This window comes from Alosa alosa, chromosome 21 (assembly GCF_017589495.1).
Source record: "Alosa alosa isolate M-15738 ecotype Scorff River chromosome 21, AALO_Geno_1.1, whole genome shotgun sequence".
NCBI lineage: Eukaryota > Metazoa > Chordata > Actinopteri > Clupeiformes > Clupeidae > Alosa > Alosa alosa.
In genome coordinates this window covers 22,872,336-22,891,240 of record NC_063209.1, presented here as the reverse complement: position 1 = coordinate 22,891,240, position 18,905 = coordinate 22,872,336, and the positions used below count along the sequence as shown (strand labels likewise).

The 18,905-nt window shown below is 44.9% G+C and overlaps 1 protein-coding gene across 1 annotated transcript in view; it reads left to right on the top strand.

Moving 5' to 3' along the window:
- abcb7 (ATP-binding cassette, sub-family B (MDR/TAP), member 7) overlaps positions 1 to 2,107 on the top strand; it is a 43,311-nt gene extending 41,204 nt beyond the window's left edge. The window contains exon 17 of the mRNA XM_048230631.1: positions 1,737 to 2,107. Coding sequence (XP_048086588.1) covers positions 1,737 to 1,970 — 234 coding nt within the window. The 3' untranslated portion in view covers positions 1,971 to 2,107. The remainder of the gene's footprint in view (positions 1 to 1,736) is intronic.
- Positions 2,108 to 18,905: the final 16,798 nt, after the last annotated feature.

Genomic DNA, 18,905 nt, shown 5'->3' with positions numbered 1-18,905 from the left:
CTCTCTCATGCAGTTTCACTTGCTCTCTCACTCTCTCTCTCTCATGCAGTTTCACTTGCTCTCTCTCTCTCTCTCTCTCATGCAGTTTCACTTGCTCTCTCTCTCACTCTCTCTCATGCAGTTTCACTTGCTCTCTCTCTCTTTCTCTCATGCAGTCTCACTTGCTCTCTCTCTCTTTCTCTCATGCAGTCTCACTTGCTCTCTCTCTCTCTCTCTCTCTCTCTCTCTCTCATGCAGTCTCACTTGCGCTCTCTCTTTCTCTCATGCAGTTTCACTTGCTCTTTCTCTCATGCAGTCTCACTTGCTCTCTCTCTCTCTCATGCAGTCTCACTTGCTCTCTCTCTCTTTCTCTCATGCAGTCTCACTTGCTCTCTCTCTTTCATGCAGTCTCACTTGCTCTCTCTCTTTCTCTCATGCAGTCTCACTTTCTCTCTCTCTCTCTCTCTCATGCAGTCTCTCACTCATGCAGTCTCCTTGCTCTCTCTCTTTCTCTCTACATCTCCTTGCTCTCTCTTTCTCTCATGCAGTCTCACTTGCTCTCTTTCTCTCATGCAGTCTCACTTGCTCTCTCTCTCTTTCTCTCATGCAGTCTCACTTGCTCTCTCTCTCTCTCTCTCTCTCTCTCTCATGCATCGAGCTCTTCTCTCTCTCTTTCTCTCATGCAGTCTCCTTGCTCTCTCTATCTCATAGAAGGTCTCACTTTCGGCTCTCTTTTCTCTCATGCAGTCTCACTTGCTCTCTTTCTCTCATGCAGTCTCACTTGCTCTCTTTCTCTCATGCAGTCTCACTTGCTCTCTCTCTCTTTCTCTCATGCAGTCTCGCTTTCTCTCTCTCTCTCCATCCATCAGTCAGTCTCCGTGTCCCTCTTTCTCTCTGTCATTCCTCTCTCTCTCTCTGTTTTCTCTCTCTCTGTTTTTCTCTCTGTTTTCTTCTCCTTTAGGCTCCTCTTCACTTTTATCTTCCCTTATTTTCTTTCTTTCGTTTCTTTCTCTCACCATCTCCATCTTTTTTTATCACACCCAAATGCATTCTCTCTCTCTTTCTTTCTCCCTGTCTCTCCTCATTAGACTTCCCTTCTCCCTGGCTCCCTATCCTTCACACTTTCTTTCTCTCTCTGGTCGTCTGTCTGTTTCTTCGGCTGTTAGTTCTTTGGTTACCGTAGCACTTTTGCTTTCATCGTGGACGCATCATCGCTGTTGTATCACAGACACTTTTACACACACACACACACACGACACACACACACACACACGAAGGTCAAGCACACCCATACACCCCATTTATCTCTCATTATCATGCTTGAAACACACACACATGAGTTGAGCACACACATGTAGACACACAGACTTGTTAACCCCCTCCTCTGCACTGCAATGTGCACCAACCCAGTGGATCCTGTGTGGCATCCTAATTTACATCTTAACGTTACACATACTCTCTCACTGCGTACAAACATCTGCATCTCTGGTTCTCTTGCTGAGCTCTCTCTATGTCATGTCACATATACTATATGTGACATGTCCCCCAGTGAAGTCTCCAATATTAGGAGCATGTTTTAGCCTTGATTAGCCTCAATTATTTCTCACCCAATGCCGGCCTCTCTCTCTCTCTCTCTCCTCTCTCTCTCTCTCTCTCTCTCTCTCTCTCTCTCTCTCTCTCTCTCTCTCTCTCTCTCTCTCTCTCTCTCTCTCTCTCTCTCTCTGTCCCTTCCTCAACTGTGTTTTGTCTCTCCCCAGGGTAAGGTTGGGGAGCGGGGCAGTCACTCGGCCCTGCTGGCCACGCCAGGCAGCCTGTACGCCGACCTCTGGAACACGCAGAACAGCCGCGCGCTGAACGACTCCGCCGAGGACGCGTCCGGCGGCAAGGCCAAGCCCGAGGCGGAGCGGCTCTCCAAGAAGGAGGAGGAGCGCAAGACGCTCCAGGACGAGATCCTCAACAGCGTCAAGGGCTGCGGGAACTGCTCCTGCTGAGGCAGCGTGTGTGCGTTCATCCCCACACCCCTCCATCACTGGGCTCAGCAGAGATGAGGAGGAGGGCTTGGAGGTTGGTTGGTTGGACGGTTGACCAGTAAAGGGGGGTGAGGAGAGGGGAAACACAAGCCCCCCCCCCCCCCAATCATCCCCACCCCCCTCCAACCCCCCAGGACTGCACTGGGGGCTCGTTGCTGCCCGTGTACACGCACAGATCCCACATGTCAGGTCCCATGAGAGTGAGATGAGCTCTTACCTTGGGACAAGGACAGGGTGAGGGGGGTGGGGGGGGCAGTCTTTCAGCGGATTGTGTGTGTGTGTGTGTGTGTGTGTGTGTGTGAGGGAGACTGTATGTGTTTGTCTCCCTAGGACACTGAACTCTGTGTGTGTGTGTGTGTGTGAGGGAGACTGTATGTGTTTGTCTCCCTAGGACACTGAACTCTGTGTGTGTTTGCGTCGTCTTTCTTCTGTCTCCCTCTGTAAACAAGAAAATATGGTGCACACTCATCAATGGGCATCCATAAAATAGTGAAACAGAAACATGCCTTTGTGTTAATAACATATTACCTAGGTGATTTTTAAATTATTTTTCCATGTAATTGGGAACTCCAGTAAACTTTTATTTTTATCAAGGATGTGTATATATTAATATAACATAGTAGTTGTAGATGGCCATTGAAGCACATTGTCAGGGTGTGGTATGCTTTTTTTTTTATGGAATGTATTCAGTATTCACTTTTTTTCAGGATAGATTTGACAGATTGTTCTGGAGCCTCTGGCATCTCATCAGAGAACTTGACAAAAAAAACAAAAAAAACAATGTGACTGACCGGATTAGTCTTTTGTATTGAAACCAAAATGTCAGTCTGGAGCTTGCTCAGTAGGAACACCATAGGTAAAAAGGTTTTGAAATATTAAGATTAAATATTTACCCCTTGGATAATCGTGAGTTCAAGCATATTTGGCCAGCAATTAATTTAAAAGTAAATTAAATCTAAACTTTAAAAATGTGTAGAATTTTGAATTTTTTTTTTTTTGCTACTCTGATATTGCCAAAAAATTGTGCCTGTTTTGTCTGTGTTTAGCTCCAACTTAAACCGGCTTGACAGGATCATTCAGGAGTGACACAAGATGTAAATAAATGTTGTGCTTAGGCATAAGTTTATATCTAGCCATAGACTCAACTACATTCTTACGAAAACATTATTTTCAGGACACTGTGCAGTCTAGAAGGGAGCCATGTTGATGTGGTGGTTAGAATGTAAGAATACACAAGCAAGAAGCACGAATACACATGTACAGATGACCTTGGCTCTTGTTTGTTCAGGTTTGAGATAAGGACTTTGGCTCATTGTTGTGGTCATGACTGAGTCATGTTCAACATTTTAGTTCAATGAGATAATCAGGAATTGTATCCCAGGGTCATATATGCATACATGTGAATGGCCTGGAAAAAAAAAGTTATTGGCACGCACCTCTGGATTCAAATAAAGAAAAGATCAAATATGCTTGTTTCTCTTTTGACTGACTGGATGAGTGAATGAAATGTCCATCACTTGCATGTGATGTGTTTGTTATCTGGGGGCGGGGGTGGAGTGGGATTTGATTGATTGACAACAGAACAGCAAGTCGGCGTGCAGCATTATTGTGAGTGTCATACCATGACCTCTGACCTCAAACAGATGCTGCTGGTCTTGTGCAATTAGACCCATCACGGAAGGCACCGGCGTCTCCAGGCTACCCATCCCCAGCTTACATAGCCTCCAGCATTTTCATTTCTCTGTGTCTATGGGTAGATTAAAAATGCACCTCATCAATAGACAAAGCGGAGACTCTGACATTTTAAAACAGGAAGAGATCTATAATGGGATGATTGGAATTATAACGCTGATCTAAGCTGGTTTATTTATAACTACTTGTTTTTTTTTTTTTTTTAAAAAAAAAAGAAACACATCCGAGTAACAAAGTCATTAAAATGATATATGTATACATTTGTAATATATATGTATATATTTGTTTCTATAAGGTTATGCATGTCCTGAACCTTTTTTCCTCTTTCTTTCACACTCCACCCATCTTGCAGCTTGAGCTGCAGTATTGAGTGATGCCCCCCACCCCACCACACACACACACACACACACACACACACACACACACACACACCCTTGCAAATGGGATCTCTCAGGTCCTTGTGATGGGGTCGCTTGGAGAGCTAAAGCCGGGGCGGACCCCCTGCCTCCCGCCATTGTGGAGCCACCAAATAACTAAGCCTGCTTTGGCGCAACTCAAGCTGCTCCTGTCCAATACCTGCTATGCCCTGTGAAAGCGCCCAGGCTAAAGGCATCATTCCACTTCCATTCTGACCTCATTCTGAGGCATGGAGAAAAAGGAAAGAAATATTTTGGAGGGGAGGGAAAAGTAAAAATACATATAAATTTAGAGCGATTATACTCTTTTGCCTGTTTTTGTAACGTGATTAGGTAGTACAGGACTAATGAGAACTTGCTGAGGACCTGGAGCTTTTGTAATGTTTTGAAAGGAAACAAGTAGCCTACTTCAGAGGCACAATTGGCAGGGTTGGACAGGCAGCACCCACATTCGCATTCCCTTTTCTTCCATTTCCACATAACAAGAACAGGGCAAAATCTTTATTGACAATCCCCACACGTTATTTTGGGTTTCTGCTCTTAGTGTTAGTAGTTGTGGTCTGTGTATTCCATCAGGGGTGTATTGCATTGGTGAGGGCTGTTTTTCTACTCCTAAACGGACTCTTTCACTAACGTGGGGAATTGGGGTCTGTAACTTCTTCACTGGCAACATTTGCCATTGCTCTGCATTGTTTGTGATTGGGGGGGGGGGGGGGGGGGGGGTGCACCAGCCACAGATGTTTGGCCTTGTGTGTGTGGCTTCCAGAGACTATACAGTAATGAGCACACAATCTCAGTGTTTGTCGTTATAAATACATGGACACACATAAGACTATGAGATCGGGATGAGGAATGACCAGGAAAGCAAACCTTACACAGATCACACAGCACGGAAAACATGGTCTTCCTTGTACAAGAGATAAACTACACAAGGCAAGCATAGCCTATTCATGAGAGATTCGTACAAACCAAATATGCATGCTCAATCTTTTTAACGGAATTGTACTTTGAGTAGAGTAGGCTATTCTAACAGGAAGGACAAAAACATCCTCAGAGGTATTCCATCACAACTGGTTCTTTGGAGAAGCTTTTGGCAGGGTTTGGTTCTTTCACTATATGGTGTGGAAATAGAACCAGTGTAGCAGAATATGTGTACATTTGCAGGTTCAGATATCTGAAGCATGAGTTTCACATTGTATTGAACGTGTGAAATACCTGCTAGTTCACAAGTAGACAAAAAGTAGACTTACACGTAGTAAGAATACATAGATGTTTCCCCGGGGATAATAACAGGGAGAATATGCTGAGACGGACTCATGATAGCCCTGGAATGTGAAGCAAAAAGCTTATGCTCATCTTCATACAACAAAGAAACGCGCCAGCCGGTGGGTTCGTGATCTTGGTGAATATGCATGCTAGCCTGTAAAGCAAATGCATTCATCTGCACTGTGTGGGAGTGCAGGCCTACATTTATGTGTGTAAATTGTATGTTTATTCAACGCTTCCAGAGTCAGAGAATGGATATCATGAATTGTATGTAGATTCCACTGTCCAATGCCATTCGGACAGCACGGGCTTTATGACTGGGGCCTTGCCAAACAAAATTGTTAAGGTCGAGGAACCAGGGGCGGTGGTAGTGTAGTGGTTAAGGAGCTGGGCTAGCGTGCAGTAGCCTGAAAATTGTCGGTTCAATTCCCGGCTTCCACCGTTGTGCCCTTGAACAAGTCACTTAACCCAAAGTTGCTCCGGCGACAATGTGATCCCTTGTAATATAGCTTACATATGTCACTTTGGTCAAAAAGTGTCTGCTAAATGTAATGTACTGTAATGAACCAGCTTGGGGATGAGACAACTACAACGATGAGAACAAGCTTCTGCCAGGATAACAGCTGCATTTAGTAAGTGATGCAAGCAGGGCTATCAAGTTTTGAGCTCAACCTGGAGTGTGCCTGTTTGGTGGTGATAATGGCAGTAATATGCATGCCAACTTGAGCATTTGGTGGTAGACCTAGTTGGCATGCTAAATTACACATTTGACATACGGTAGATTGCAAGTCTGCTATTCACATGATAACGTGCATAGGGGAAAACGGAGTAAGATTAGCCATTTTTTACATTATTTCTTCATCATTCTAATGTGTCAAAGAGGTTTTGCTTTGTAACATTCACACCAAACAAAAAATTTCAAAGTGTTCAACGACTTCTGTAACCAACAACTCTTTGATAACGGGTATAAGGGTAAAGAGATAAGCTCTGCAAAAAAGTTGACACAACTTACCCCATATGTTTCCGGTTTCCTACAAAAAAGGGGTGGCCCATCTTACTCCTATATGCCCAATTTAGCCCCAAGGAAAGCTTGTTGTGTATGTGTGTGTGTGTGTGTGTGTGTGTTTAAAAAAGACGGTATAAATGTAGACTAACAAAGAATAACGTCACATGAAGGATATAACCAATTGGCAAATAATCAATACATTCTCAGGGTCGCTTGGAGAATATTGGGATCATTTCGCTTGGGAAAGCCCTGCATTCTCTCTCCTCCTCTTTGCCTGCTCTCTTTTGAGGGCTCTTTGCTCTGTCCTCTACATCTCTTAGCAGCATAAACTACCTGTTTCTTTCTCTCTCTGGTTTTGCCTGATTAATTTTTAAATGATACGTCTAGGTAATTAGTCCATTTGTTGCCTACTGGAGGCCTAATTGGCTATTTTAGATGAAAAGGTCATTCATCCATCATTGCGTCCATATGCAAAGTGAAATGGTCAAAATTTGAGCCTGAGTTAATCCAGACGAACATGTTAGCAAATCTGGTGTTGGTCAAATCTGGTGTCGGTCAAAATATTAATTTAAAGTCCGTTTTTAAAATAGTTATTATCTCAATCGCAGTTGTAGGTTGCAATAGGCTACTGTTTGGGTCATTTTATTTCAGTCTGTGTCCGATTGTCTCTATAGAGAAGTAGGCTAACGTGGTGGTGTTCATACAACTTCAGTTTTTCGTTGATAAATAAAACATCTCTGTGATTTCAAACTCACGCTGGGATGCAGTGCATTTGTTAAGCTGTTAGCTGTGCACATCTAGGTTGCGTGCGAGTGTAGGCAATCTCTTGTCAGCCCAACTCTTATGTATAGGTCTTATCAAATACATTAGAAGAAGACAGTCGAAAAGTTAGCGTGAGAAAAACGCATATGTGGACCCATGGATTCATTTTCCAAAATGAATTACCGTGTGTAACAATGTAATAACGTACCAATTCTTAGTGCAGTCACGATGTGAAAGATCTAATAGCTGACGGCCTACCCCTCTGCGTCACAGCGGTGCGTGCACTCAGAACACCTACGCCACATTTGTCAGTGCAGCCCTGCAACTAACCTCAGTCATTTTATTTAGATGAAAGTGTATTTTTGTTACCTACTCCGTCACCATTTGCGTTACTATAGCAATCATTAAACCTCCGTGCTCTCAAATGAGTGTCAAATAAACATGGCCCAACAACAACACAACGTGTTCTTTCTTTCTGCAATGTTCAGATATAATAACGGATGAATCAGCAAAACAGCGTTGATGCCTGATACCTCCAAATCAGCGGGGTTCACACGTTCAGTGATGAATTAGTCTGCTCCTATGTTCAGTTAATGAAACAATGGGCCAATGTCTAAACCAATAACAGAAATATATGGTCTAAATTCTGATTAGTAGGCCTAGCCTAGGCCTATACGGTTCACACCTCTCATTAAAGCAGTTATGTAGGCTTAGTTCCACGAATGTTAAAACAATAGATAGCTTGAACTATTCTTAATGAGGGTTCATAGCGTTTCGACTTCTGTAAAGTCGGAGAAAAATATGCATGGGTTAGGCCTAACGTAGGCTATTACAATTTTAACACTCACTGTAATAGCCTATTGCCTACCCAGCTAAACCACTGATACTATTTTACCTCCTCCATTTACCATCAAAACGTCTTGTCACTGTCAAAAGGTGGAGAACTGTAAGCCTTTGTCAAAGCTGCGCTACATGCAAAGTAGCAGAATCACTCAATTTGTCCTACATTCAATGTATCCTATTTTTTGTTTTAGTGGCAGAAGTAGCATGAAAGAAAAAAACTTAACGTACACCGCTTCACCTGAACTATTTTACCCTTTCCTTAATCCTCGGCAGGTCAACATTTCAAACGACCTGATTCCCATAAAGCCATGCATTGCCATGGTTTCTTATAAATGAAGGGCAACTCGACGGGCAACATCAGTAGCCTATTAGTGACAACAACTTAGAAGGACTGCACATTCTGTGAATAAAAAATATCTATTTTATGATCATGTCCGGCCCCGTGTCGGAAGGTTTCGTGTACTTTCATAGGTTGGCGAGAGCAAGACGGCGGAGGGGAGCAGCAAGTTAACGAGTGCGCCTGCGAGACTGCGCTACGAAGCGGGGGGAGCGAGCGAGAGGTCCAGCTGCAAAAAAAAGACATGCTGTAACAATGGCAGCATCAAGAACCTCGTAGATGGCAGCGAACACCGGGTGGAGAGACGTGAAAATAGCAGTGGAATAGCAGACGCCATGAGTTTGCTGTGACGCGTGGACAGCCATTGCTCCCGGGTGTTTTATTGGAATAGGAATTTGTGTTGTAATAAAAAATGGAGCGTCGGGGTGAAGAGAAGCGAGCTGCTGTCTCCATCACTGAGAGAAGAGGCGCGTCCACCTGCTAACACCGGAGGCCCGGGCTCGGAGTGAACCATGGGGAAGTGCCTGCACTGAGGAGGAGAAATAGACACGTTTATACCATTATAACAGGCTAAGGACGGGGTTTTCTTGCTGGACAGGGGCACAAGAAATCGCTGTTTGGCTGCATTTACGTGCGGTAAGTGAGAATATCGCGCTCCCATGTCGCGTTTTAATAAGCGAATCGATTACATTTTTTTTTGGTAGCCTACAGCTCCATTGATGTTGCGGGCAATTTGTTTCCATAGCCTACACGTTATGTTATAACGCAAAGAAGCTTTTGAGACCGTGAAATAGGCTATGTTTTAGTGGGACAGCTGTCGTGTTCAGCTCATGCAGCGTTAGGACACTTTTCCATCCTGTATGGATTAGCATAATTCAAATGCCATTAAGTGCTGGGTAGCTGATTCAGCTTTGTGCGTCTGATATAAAGCAAAACATTTAAGCAAACATCACATGCATATTCGTACGTCGTTTACCGCAATGTTTACTCATAACAGCACCGTTTTCATGTGAATTACTCTTGACAGCGACTCAATTGTGTCAGTAGCGCGTAAACCGTGTCATATCTGGACGTTTTTTGGGTAAGCCATGGGGTTTGGTCGCTGACATGGCTGAAGGCAACCGTTTAGGATTTCGTGGAAGTAGAAATGAATATTGATAAGATTCTTGTAAAGATGCAAGGCACGGTCGGGCTCGCTTAGTGGTGGTAGTGTCACATGGTAGTTCTTGCATGCCATTGATCCCAGTACCACTACTACCTGTAACTTCAAATCGTCTCCCCTTTAAATAGCAAAAAAGGGTCATGGGGGAAGTCTCACTGTCATGCTCACAGTGCCATCTGCGCCTCTTCCTTGCTCTAACAGTGGCTGTGGCTGTCCTACGGTTGTATATAATTTCACAAGAATGGTTGGATGCTATCAGTCTCACTAACACTCTCGGCAGGATTCCACTTTTGTTGCTTGTTAGCGCACTGATTTGTAGGTCGTTAGTGTTATTGGGCGCTGGTAACACCCAGCTAGACCTGCAGGAACAACTGATCCCCTTCCATTTCTGATTAGACTTGGATTGCAGAATGAGGAAGCTCCCTCCTACACCACCAATGCTACCCCAGCCCCCACCCCCACCAATCCCCCTTTGGCACACACAACTGTCATCTGTCTCTCCACCCAATGCGAACACAGAATCCGCATGGTGGAGCTTTGAGTTGATGGAGTCTAACAAAGACCATGAAAGGGCCAAATTGAGTTGACATGCTGACGCGAGATTCATTATTCTCAGTGACGGCACAGTGTGGGAGAGTGTAGGTTCCGTGTTTGTGTGTGCATGCGTGTGTCCACCCCTCTGGGTGTCTGTGTGTATGATGCGCACTAGAGGAAGGCGTCTGCTGTCCGGCTGGGTTCACTTGCCTGCTGATATATACACACACACACACACACACACACACATACACACACACACACACACACACACAGACACACACACATACACACACACACACACACAGCCCCAGCCGTCCAATCCTTACTCCTCTTACTCACAAAGCACCCAGTGGGAATGTTCTCTGAATGAACTGCAAGGCTAGACACACACACACACACACACACACACACACACACAGCTGACTTGGTCTCTAATAGTGGCGACCGTCGCTGTAGCCTGATACCAGAGAATAGCCAATTACCACACGGAAGACCAGACCAGGCACCATGTTGGTGTCAGCCTTGTTGTTTTTCATCGCTGAAGCCATCAGTACACAAGGCAGCCCATCATCCGGGATAAGGAGGATGCTGAAGGGTGTCAGTCACACCTCGCAAGAATCTTTGCTGCCATTGTCTGCTTGGTGAATCTACTAGTAACGATCTATCCCTGTAAAGCATGTTGGAGACATGTTGGATCGCTCCCTGTAAAGCATGTTGGAGACAGCTCCTAGTTGGGGTGAAGGCAACGTAGGGCCTTTCTTACCTGTATGGTGGAGTTATTATTAGGTGTTAGATTAAGCTTCATCCCCTGCTGCGGTGGTTTGTGTTTGTGTCTATCGCGCCCTTCCACAAATCAATCCACGCTCTTAATTTGAATTGATCTATTTGCAAGGCCAGCGGCACACTGTGCAGCCAATGGAGTCTTTTGTCCTGCAGCTCACCCGTGACAACTTTGAGAGGAGACGATGCAGTCGGACACACAGAGAGAGGGCCGTCCTCTTGAGAAGCACGACTGGCAAGGCCGACATTCTTTGTCCAGCTATTTTTACAGCTAACACCAATGCTGCTTGTGGCACAAATGCTTTGTCGGGCGTTTGACCTGTGAGAGAATGGGAGACCATTTCCACAGGGAGGCCACGGCGTGGCACTGGAAGTAATATTGGCAGCATTGTCACAGAAAATATGTAAAAGTATGCACCAGGAATGCACTTATGAAAGTCTCATAGCCCCCATGACCAATGCCCCCAACCCACACACATTCCATTTTGATCTCTTTCTTACTATGTCTCCTTTCTTTCTTATGTGCTCATTCTGTTGTCAACTCTCGCCCTCCCTGTTTCACTCCTGTCTCGATGTCTCCCTTTCTCATTCTCTGTCTCTTTCTGTCTCTCCACCACTCTCTCTATCTCTCTCTTCCTTTTTCTCTCTCTCTCTCTCTCTCTCTCTCTGCAGTAGAAGGGGAGGCTCAGTAGCCCAGGCTGCGGAGGCTTCTGGTGAGTGAGGGTGTGTAATTAAACAGTGAGGTAAGGTCCAGGGGAGATTGCTCAGCTCCTTGATTGCTTTTCATGGCCTGAGGGAGGGAGCTGCAGCAGCTCCTGGGGGACAGAAGAGAGAGAGAGAGAGAGAGAGAGAGAGAGAGAACATGAGAGAGATGAGGTCGCTCTGCATATGCTCTGCCTTGCAGACATACTCCTTCTGCATGGCCTATAACCCCTGAGCTGGAGTTAGAGAAAGCCCACACAAAAACATGTACACACATACTGCACACGCACACACACACACACACACACACACACACACACACACACACATATACACAAACATACAGTACACACACACACACACACACACACATGCATGCACACATACACGCGCACACACACACACACACACACACACTATGTGTATGTGTGTTCAACTGTACTCTCGTGCAGAGATTCATGCCCGTTCAGAAATCCCGGCTGACAGCATGTGTCCTGAATCTAGAAATGAAAGCTACTCTCATAATAATTGCATTTCACCGCCATTATAATTTTGTCAGTCTGTCAAAAAAAAAAAGAGAAAAATCTTTACCGCAAGGCTGGAGGGCACTGAGACACCAGCGAGCATCTGTGTTAAGCCCCTCTGACAGAAAGCAGTAGGAGGGGTGGAGGGCTTCCTGTGAAGCCTCCTCATTGGCTGGTGGTCTCTGCCCCTGACTGCCGATTGGTGCCTTTGGCCGTGCCTCTGCGGAGGAGGTGGTTCCGGGACCAGTCTCTGTAGCTCTGTCTGAGCTGCTCATAGAGAGAAGGAGATGAGGGGAGTGAGGTTTTTGTGTGTGAAAAGAGAGAAGGCCGCGGCCATTGGGAAACCCGTGCCTTGTAAGGAAAACCCACAATGTCAAATTCAATACACAAAGAGAAAGAAAACCCACAATGTCAGATACAATACACACATTTAGTTTGCCTGGGAGATTATTTGCACCCTTTGCCAACATGCGGTGTGCTGCTAGCTAAAGGTTGTCTGGCTGTAACCAGAGCTTGATTACTAGAACTATTGCTGCAAGAGAGTAGCAAAATGGCTCTGCTACCTAACAACATGCAATGAAACCAGTTTGTGTTTGGCAGCTGGAAATACAAAGTATGTACCAATGTGTGTGATCAAATGTGCACACTCTTGGCTGTAAGGACCCTTCGCTAGTTTCCAATGGTAAACATCTCCTGAAGAACAGCTCAGTAGGTTCCTACTTAAAGTTTATTGTTGGGCTACTATACTAGTAGCTTACCAAGTCGTGCCTCAGCAGTAGAATTTCTTGATCACTTGCACTAGCAACTTGATCACTTGCACTAGCAAGTGTTACACCATATCCAAATAGCTAAATAGAGGGGGCAGCCGTGGCCTACTGGTTAGCGCTTCGGACTTGTAACCGGAGGGTTGCCGGTTTGAACCCCGACCAGTAGGCACGGCTGAAGTGCCCTTGAGCAAGGCACCTAACCCCTCACTGCTCCCCGAGCGCCGCTGTTGTTGCAGGCAGCTCACTGCGCCGGGATTAGTGTGTGCTTCACCTCATTGTGTGTTCACTGTGTGCTGAGTGTTTTTCACTAATTCACGGATTGGCATAATTGCAGAGACCAAATTTCCCTCACGGGATCAAAAAAGTATATATACTTATACTTACTTATGTGATTTCACTGACTGTGAAATAGCACTGGGGTTACTTGTTCTCGTCCGTTCCATAGTACCCATCCATAGTATAAAGCAAATCTCTGTCAGTGGCAGAACCCCATCTCTCATTTCTAAGTGTGTAAACTGAAACACAAGTCCTTGCGTGCACTTTATTAATTTCCCCCCTCGCTAGTGTTTTACCGCCATCATCTTCGACCTTTCGCAAGCCCTTGAAGTGCCTATGGTTTTAGAGGCGGTCTCTGGCAGCCGGATTTTCTCTGCCCTTTCTGAACAAGTCGCTGAAGTGGGGGTGAATGAGCCACGTCACCGTGCTGAAGTGGTCCTCCAGGACTTTAGGTGGATGAGGTGCCTGGCCCTCTTTTCTCTCCTGTGTGTGTGTGTGTGTGTGTGTCTCTGTGTGTGTGTGTGTACTGTATGTTTGGGGGGTGTAAATGCAAAAATGCTTGAGGCTGAGTACAAGCCTGGGAAAGCTCCTTGATTTTACCCCCACACCCCCGTCGTTTTTGTACTCAGTCACATGACGTGTTCGTTAGCCAATCAAGGCCGCTTAGAGAAAGAGAGAGAGAGAGAGAGATTGTGAGAGAGCCTTTTTGGATGAACAGCCTTCAGCCAGTCTATATGTGTGTGTGTGTGTGTGTGTGTGTGTGTTAGTGCATGATGCATAATTTATGGGTGCTTCCCTCTGGTGTTTGTGATGCACCAGTAGAGTGGCACGGTTACATAATGTTACAACTATGAAAAATGATACAATTGGTGTGTTTGAGATCTAGTGGTGGGAAGCAAAGTCAGATGTGAGCACAAAAGGAGACTCTGATTGCATTTCTGAGCTCGTGCAGTGCTGTATACACATGCCCAGAGCAAACCTCAGGTTAGATCGCTTATTATGTTGAACAGAATGCCTCTTTTTCCATAATGAGACCTTGAATTGAATGCTCTCTTAACTACATTCTGCAGCTCTCCACCATTATGTCTGAATCCATTCCATTCCTTTACTCTCCTGGGTTGTAAAGGACCTAGCTGCTGTCTTTGTTCAGAGCCGGGTCAGAATCGGTTTCAGGGTCGGGATGCTGCTTTCTATCTGCAGGTTCTGCCTATGCTAGTCAATAGATGTCTGCATGTTCGGCCTATGCTACTCAATGTCTGCACACAGTTGTGTATTTACACTAGTGCGTACGAGAATAGAATTTATGGATCCATAGAATTTTATGAGTCCATACTAGAATAGCGTTTACAAGCTCCATAGAATGTATCAGTCCATACAAGAATAGCATTGTCCTCCAACCATAAGAGTTCTCTCAATTACGGATCCCCATTTTATTTTGTGATTGACGTGTGCTGTGGCAAATTCGTTATTTGTTTTTTTCTCCCCCTTATTTTCTCCCCTCTGGGTGGGTCCCAGTCGTCATCTAAACGTCAAGCGCTTTTGTGATTACACAAACAGGCATCCTTGGCCCCCAAAGTGCCTGCTGTTTCACACCAGTTGCGTAACTTCCAAATGAGCTCATTTAAAACATGACACAGAAGCGAGAGCGAGGGCTCATGTTCGTCTGTCGGGTGGGAGTGCAGTCGGTGTGCTGAGGGACACAGAGAGAGAGAGAGAGAGAGAGAGAGAGAGAGAGAGAGAGAGAGAGAGAGAGAGAAGGGATGGAAGGAGGGAGGCAGAAAAATGGAGAAATAACAACATGCCGTTCGTTAGCAGGCTTTGAAGGGGAGGCATTGAGATCTCAGGAGGCAGAGCCTATCCAACTAGCCGGTGTTTGTGGTCGTGTCTGTGTGTGTGTGTGTGTGTGTGTGTGTGTGGGGGGGGGGATGCTCTGTGTACATTTGTAGAATTCAGAGCTGGTTTTGGATTGGGATGGGGGTAGATGGGGTTACATATTGTATGTAGGACCCAGGTGGTGTGGGGTGGGGGTCAAGAAGGGGCTAAGAGAAGGCACAGGCCTAGTAGACCACCAATGGGTAGCCAACCCTCCCACACTCCACCACCCCACCACCTCCCCACCCCTCCACCGCTCCGTGGGGGAAAAGAGAAAGCCAGTGTGGTGAAAGCAGTGTGTAGGAATGACAGGAGGCTCTTTGTGTACGAGGTTGGCCCCTTCACAGAGCTGGGTCCTGTTTCACCTAGTGCCTCAGCCAGGGAGAGGAGACCCTGCACTAGAGTTTGAGTCTGCCTTTTAATGGGGGGAGAGGAGAAAAACAGAGACACAGAGGAGGAGAGAGGAGAGATAGAGAGGAGAGGGAAACTGAAAGAGAGAGAGAGAGAGAGAGACTGAAAAGGAGAGAGAGTGTCATGTGAAAGATGCAGTGAGAAAGGGTTAGAGAGAGAGAGAGAGAGAGAGAGCTAGTTGGGGATGTTTCGTGCACTTCTTTGTCTATAAAGCTGTGTGTGTGTGTGTGTGTGTGTGTGTGTGTGTGTGTGTGTGTGTGTGTGTGTGTGTGTGTGTGTCTGTGTCTGTGTGTGTGTCTATTGAATGTGTGGCGTTTAACGAGATGATGCTGACTGCCTCGGCCAGACACATTTAATTTGGCTGCACTTTTGACATGGCAGACAGAGCTCCACACTCGCCTCCTCACTGGCACCAGACACAGACCGAGAGAGAGAGAGAGAGAGGAGAGAGAGAGAGAGAGAGAGAGAGACAGACAGAGAGAGAGAGGGAGAAAAAGAGATAAAGAGACAGGGAGAGAGAGGGAGAGAGGGAAATGGCTCTTATGGCCGAGCAACAAATCACAGCAGTTTGGTGCACATCCTGTTGACTTAGGTTAAATCACACTCCCATATCTCTGCTGTCTGGGCCTATTGTCTCAGTCACAGTCACATTTTGCCGAGAGATGAATGAATGTAGTCTGTATGTGTGTGTGTGTGTGTGTGTGTGTGTGTGGATGCACCCGTCAATAATATGAATTTGTGTTTAGCGCTGTACTGCTGGTAACTTGTTATCCTTATCCCTGGTATGTATCATACATCTAACCCTCACTGGTCTCTCAGTATGGTACATGGCATTAATCAACAATATGTTCGTTTTATCTCGTGAAGCCTACTCACACGGCATGAAGACCTTGAATTGAAATGTAGATGACGTCAAATCAGATGAAGTCTACGCTGTCTAGTCGTGGCCTACTGGTTAGTGCTTCGGGCTTGTAACCGCAGGGTTGCCGGTTCGATCCCCGACCAGTAGGAACGGCTGAAGTGCCCTTGAGCAAGGCATCTAACCCCTCAGTGCTACCGAGCGCCATTGTAGCAAGGCAGCTCACTGCTCCGGGTTAGTTTGTGCTTCACCTCACTGTGTGCTCTGTGTGTTCACTAATTCATGGATGGGATAAATGCAGAGACCTAATTCCTTTGTTTACGCAAGTATACTTGGCTGAGAAACCTGATTTTTTTACTATTGATTATATACATGTACACAAAGAAAGACATACACACACATATACACATGCACAAACATAATGCATACACACACATACATATATACATACTCATATACACACACACACACACACACACACACACACACACACACACACACACACACAAACAAACACAAACACACACACACACACACACACACACCCTCTAGTCTAGATACACATATGGGGTTTAGTTGCATTTTCTGGAAGAGATGAGTAATTATGATCCTCCATGTTTTTTGTGTCCCAGTTTGCTTTGTGATGAAGAATACATTTGCTGCAATTAGATCCAGTGATGACTACGCACTGAACTAATTTGGACCTTAATTAGTCAGGTAAATAAATCAAAATACAATCAAGGCCCATTAGTGCACCCGGATAAGTCTCAGAAATAATGCTGGTGTCTTCAGCATGAGAGGGGGATATGCTGGTGGAAATATGGTGGGACTTGGTTATGTTGTGACTACCATACCTCTCTAAATTTAGAAACTAATTTAGAAACTAATTTATACAAACAGAATGGTCACAGTAATGTTGCAATTCCCTTGTTCCAATGAAACTACTGCATTAAATAGAGTTTTGAACAGTGTATTGGACTTCGTAGTGATGAGTAACAACAGCATATTGATACTTAGCATTTATAGACATTAGAGTATGGTTTAGGATTAGGGTTAGGATGATGGTTTATGGAAGTACTGTAATACTGAATCCCATGCTATTATAATATAATGATATAACTGTAATAAAGCAGGGATGGTCTCTAACATATTATGTATTGAATTTTTTCATTGTATAGTGCTCTGTAGCCACTGTGTGTACGTGTGTCTGTGTGTGTGTGTGAGCGTGCGCACGCACATGCATCTGTGTCTCTGTGTGTATGTGTGTGTGAATGTGTGTGTCTGTGTGTGCGCACGCGCATACATCTGTGTCTGTGTGTGTGTGCGCATGTGTGCATGCGTGTGTGTGTGTGTGGCCACATCCCAGCCCGGCTGCTTGGCTGACTCCCTTTGACTTCATCTTCTTTCTTTCCTGGACCAGCGTAGCTGACACACATCTCGTGTGCACACTCAGGCAACATCAATAAGAAACCGCTGAACCCAGACATGTTTCCCCCCTGAACGCATGACAGAAGATATTACCGGAGGCTTTTTGGCTCCAGTGAATTTCCAATGAAATCATGACACACTGACAGTCTTTGCACAATGTTCCTATCCACGCACTAATTCAAGCCACCGAAGCCAGTAATTGCATTGTGTTTTTAATAACATTGCATTTAATTATCACCTTTGAAACAACAGATCCACATTTAGTCTGGTAGAACATTTTATCAGGGTGTAAAAAAGGGAATAACAGCACAGTTTGCTAGTAAATTAAAGTCTCGAGACTCTCTGCCTCCCCAGAGGTACACTTAAACAGTGAGAGAAACATATGGGGTTTGATATATGTTTACACTGCATTACCAGAGCTGAACTCTGCACAACAAAGTCTTCTCTAAGGAACGTAGCCTTCCCCCTACGCAGCATTTCCAATCCCCTCATATGTAGACTGTCTAATTGAACTCTGCATAGCCTAGTGTTGCATAGTATAAGATAAAAAGGGACATTCTTACTTTCCCATGATCCTTTGTTCCCAGGAACTGTATTCCCATGGTCTTGTGTTTCCCAGATTTATGTGACACGTAATGGGCAAACAGTTAACTAACAGTTCACATGGACAAGCTAATTTTATTAGCTCATTAGCTTGTCCATGCTAATGTTATTAGCTCATTAGCTTGTCCATGCCTTTCTTTTGATGTTGTTCTACATCAATTTAGCCTGTTATGATAAGACCAAGTGTGCAAGAGAGAAATATAATTAGCATATAAGGCATGCATATTTTAAATGTGCACACCTAATCCTTCAAATAGATGGCTGCATTCAAACATCCATGAGAGATTTCTGTTGTGCGTCTTTTCTGTAATTACATTTTTTCTTTTCTATAATTGCATTTTTCAATTTAATATGCAATTCTGAAGTCATATAATTATTTCCCCTCAGTCATTCTTTATGATAGATAAATAGACAAAGATTAATAATATATGTACAAATTACTATACATTAAATAGAATATGTATCTCTAAGCATCTTTATCTTTTCTGTTGAAATGGATCCTAAAACATTATTTCCACCGAAACTCTGTTCCTATTAGGTCAGTACATAGAACAGGCTTCATCAGATTCCACAGGCACTTTGCTTATTTTCTCAGTACAAAGGCAGTCAAAGCCACATTTGTCAAACGGACAACATTTCAAGCTAAACGCTAA